Raw genomic sequence first — 2,748 nt, forward strand, 5'->3', positions numbered from 1 at the left:
GGAGAATTGCCTGAACCCAGGAGGCGGAGGTTGCGGTGAGCCGAGATCGCGCCATTGCACTCCAGCCTAGGTAACATGAGTGAAACTCCGTCTCAAAAAAAAAAAGAAAAGAAAGAATGAAACAAAAATAAACTCAGAGGAAACAGAGACACTGCAGAAAGCACTTCAGGGAAACGAAAATTAATATCCTTGAGCAATAAAAAAGAGAAATCAGTATCAAAAAATAAGAAAAAATGCTATGAAAAAAATTTTGAGAACAAGAAAGAGCACTCAAAAGTTAAAAAAAATAATTTTTTTTAAAATCAGGAAAAGGGTAGGAAAAAGAACTAAAAAACAAAGTGACAGACAATATGAAAAAAAATGATAAATTCAAGAGGTCTAACATCTAACTAATAGAAATCCAAGGAAGAATAAAGAAAATATTATGTAAGAAATTACTAGGAAAGTATTTCAGAGCTGAAAGGCATGAGTCTCTAAACTGAAAGCAACAAATATAAGGAATGAAAAAGATTTTCACTATTCTAAAGGGAAATGATTTCCAACAAAGGATCAATGAAGTGTGAAGTTAGAGTAGAGCTTTTTTTTTCCTTGAAGTAGTTGCTGGGGGGGAAGAAAAAGCTATTTTCAGATCTACAAAGCCTTGTAATATTTACATGTCACAGGTCTTTTCTCAGGAAGCCACTTAAAGATGAGCTTTGTTAAAATGACAGAGTAACAAAGAGAAAAGATGATATGGAACCCAAGAAATGGGAGGATCCAACACAGAACAGAGATGAAGGGAACTTCCCAACTGCTGGTGACCAGGACAACCCCTGTGCAGTGCCCCGGGGAGCAGCTGGTCTACACTGGAGCAAGATGATAGAGTGCTCTGTCAGGGAGTCTCCAGAAAGCACTGGAGCGACTTCATTTTACACAGCTTTTGGAAGATGTAGGCAGACTCAGAGTCAAAGAAAAGTAAGCAAATGGAAAATCAATGAGGTAATTATTAACTCTAGGAAATGAAATCACAGGACTGTATACTAATGGGCTTAGCATCAAACACTATCTGTTCATTATATGAAAACAGTGAAGATTAATTTTGCCAAAAGATAAATATTTGGAAGAGGAAGGGATATAAGAGGGGTAAAATTCTCATCTACCACATCAAGACGTAAATATGTAATCTTTATAGTTGGTCAGAAGAGCACTATTTGCCTATTATTTAGAAATACTGAGGTAATTACCAGAAGAAATAACTAAAAGAGGTTTGTTTGTTTTTTGTAGGTAGAGAAATGAGCTATAAGAATTTAAAGTGGTTATCTCTAGGAAATGGGAATTGAGGGTAGAGGAAGTAGGAAGAAGATGGGAACAAGTCCAGAGGTCTGCTAGTTTTTTTGTTATTGGATTTTGCCATTAGACTTTTAAAATAATATACATCAAGTGTAAAAATTAATTTTAAAAAGAAAAATTAAGAAGTTAAAAAAGTTTTTAATGTGAAAAACCGTAGGTATATTTAAAATCACATTGCAAACCACAAAACTACCTGAGTATGCCAGAATTACCAATATTCAAAATAAAAGCATTAGTGCAGCAAAGCCTAATGGAGTTAGCCATCAAGCTACAGATGACAGAAGATCCACGGCAGTAGCCCATCCAAGGCTACTTCTGTGTTTCATTTGTATTTAGGCAGAGCCACCTGTGGTTGCTCACTCCTGTCCAGCATACCTGGGAGCTTCCCTGAATAGGTCTGCTCACTGTCTGCTCTTTTCAGAAAGGAAATCTTTCCAAACAGAAGGGGAATATAAACACAATAGACATCCTGATCCACAACCCCAGTGACATTTTTAAAGAGCTGTGCAGGGAACCAGATACTTACACAGGACGATTTCCTTCCAAATGCTGAGTAAGATGGGAAAAATGGTTAAAAGTACAAAGCCAAGGGACTTGCTCACCTGTGGGGATATGGACAAGTCTGACGGCACTATCAGTTGTATTAACATGTTGCCCTCCTGCTCCTCTGGCTCGAAATGTATCTATTCGCAAATCCTTGGGGTCCAATTTCACATCTACCTAGAAAAGAAGGCATGGCATAATTCTACACTCCAGGAATTCCTTAATACAAAATTGATTCTGAGATTTTTTGAATAAACTGTACTGTTTTAAGATAAGTCATAGCTATTAGACTAAGAGACGCAACTTATACCAAATAAAGGGCAATAAACTCCCCATTCCAATAGGATGCTATTTTGTTTGTTTGAGACAGGGTCTCCCTCTGTTGCCTAGGCTGGAGTATAGTAGCACAATCATAGCTCACTGTAACCTCAAACTCCTGGGCTCAAGTGATCCTCCTGCCTCAGCCTCCTGAGTAGCTAGGACTATAGGTGCACACCACCATGCCAGGTTAATTTTAAAAATTTCTTGTACTGATGGGGTCTTGCTATGTTTCCCAGGCTGGTCCTGAACTCCTAGCCTCAAGCGATCCTCCTTGGACTTCCTGAATGCTGAGATTACAGATAGCAGCCACCCTGCCTGGCCCTGGGATGCCATTTTTAAGCACTGATTTAGGATGTTATGAGATTACTGAGTTTACAATCTTTCAAAAGTTTCATCATTCATCATCCCAAAGTAAATGTTAAAAAAAAAACCCCGGCCAGGTGTGGTGGCTCACGCCTGCAATCCAAGCACTTTGGAGGCCAAGGCGGGCAGATCACCTGAGGTCGGGAATTCAAGACCAGCCTGACCAACATGGTGAAATCCTGTCTTAAAAAA

General features: G+C 38.8%; 1 protein-coding gene across 4 annotated transcripts in view; it reads right to left on the reverse strand.

Moving 5' to 3' along the window:
* Positions 1-2,748, reverse strand: part of MTRF1 (mitochondrial translation release factor 1) — a 36,303-nt gene that overhangs the window by 11,597 nt on the left and 21,958 nt on the right. For all 4 annotated transcript variants that reach the window (XM_037729664.1, XM_017503766.2, XM_017503767.2 and 1 more), the window contains one exon: positions 1,932-2,049. In XM_037729664.1, the coding sequence (XP_037585592.1) occupies positions 1,932-2,049 (118 nt within the window). The remainder of the gene's footprint in view (positions 1-1,931; positions 2,050-2,748) is intronic.

The sequence above is a fragment of the Cebus imitator genome, unplaced genomic scaffold (genome assembly GCF_001604975.1).
Source record: "Cebus imitator isolate Cc_AM_T3 unplaced genomic scaffold, Cebus_imitator-1.0 Scaffold314, whole genome shotgun sequence".
NCBI classification, from domain to species: domain Eukaryota; kingdom Metazoa; phylum Chordata; class Mammalia; order Primates; family Cebidae; genus Cebus; species Cebus imitator.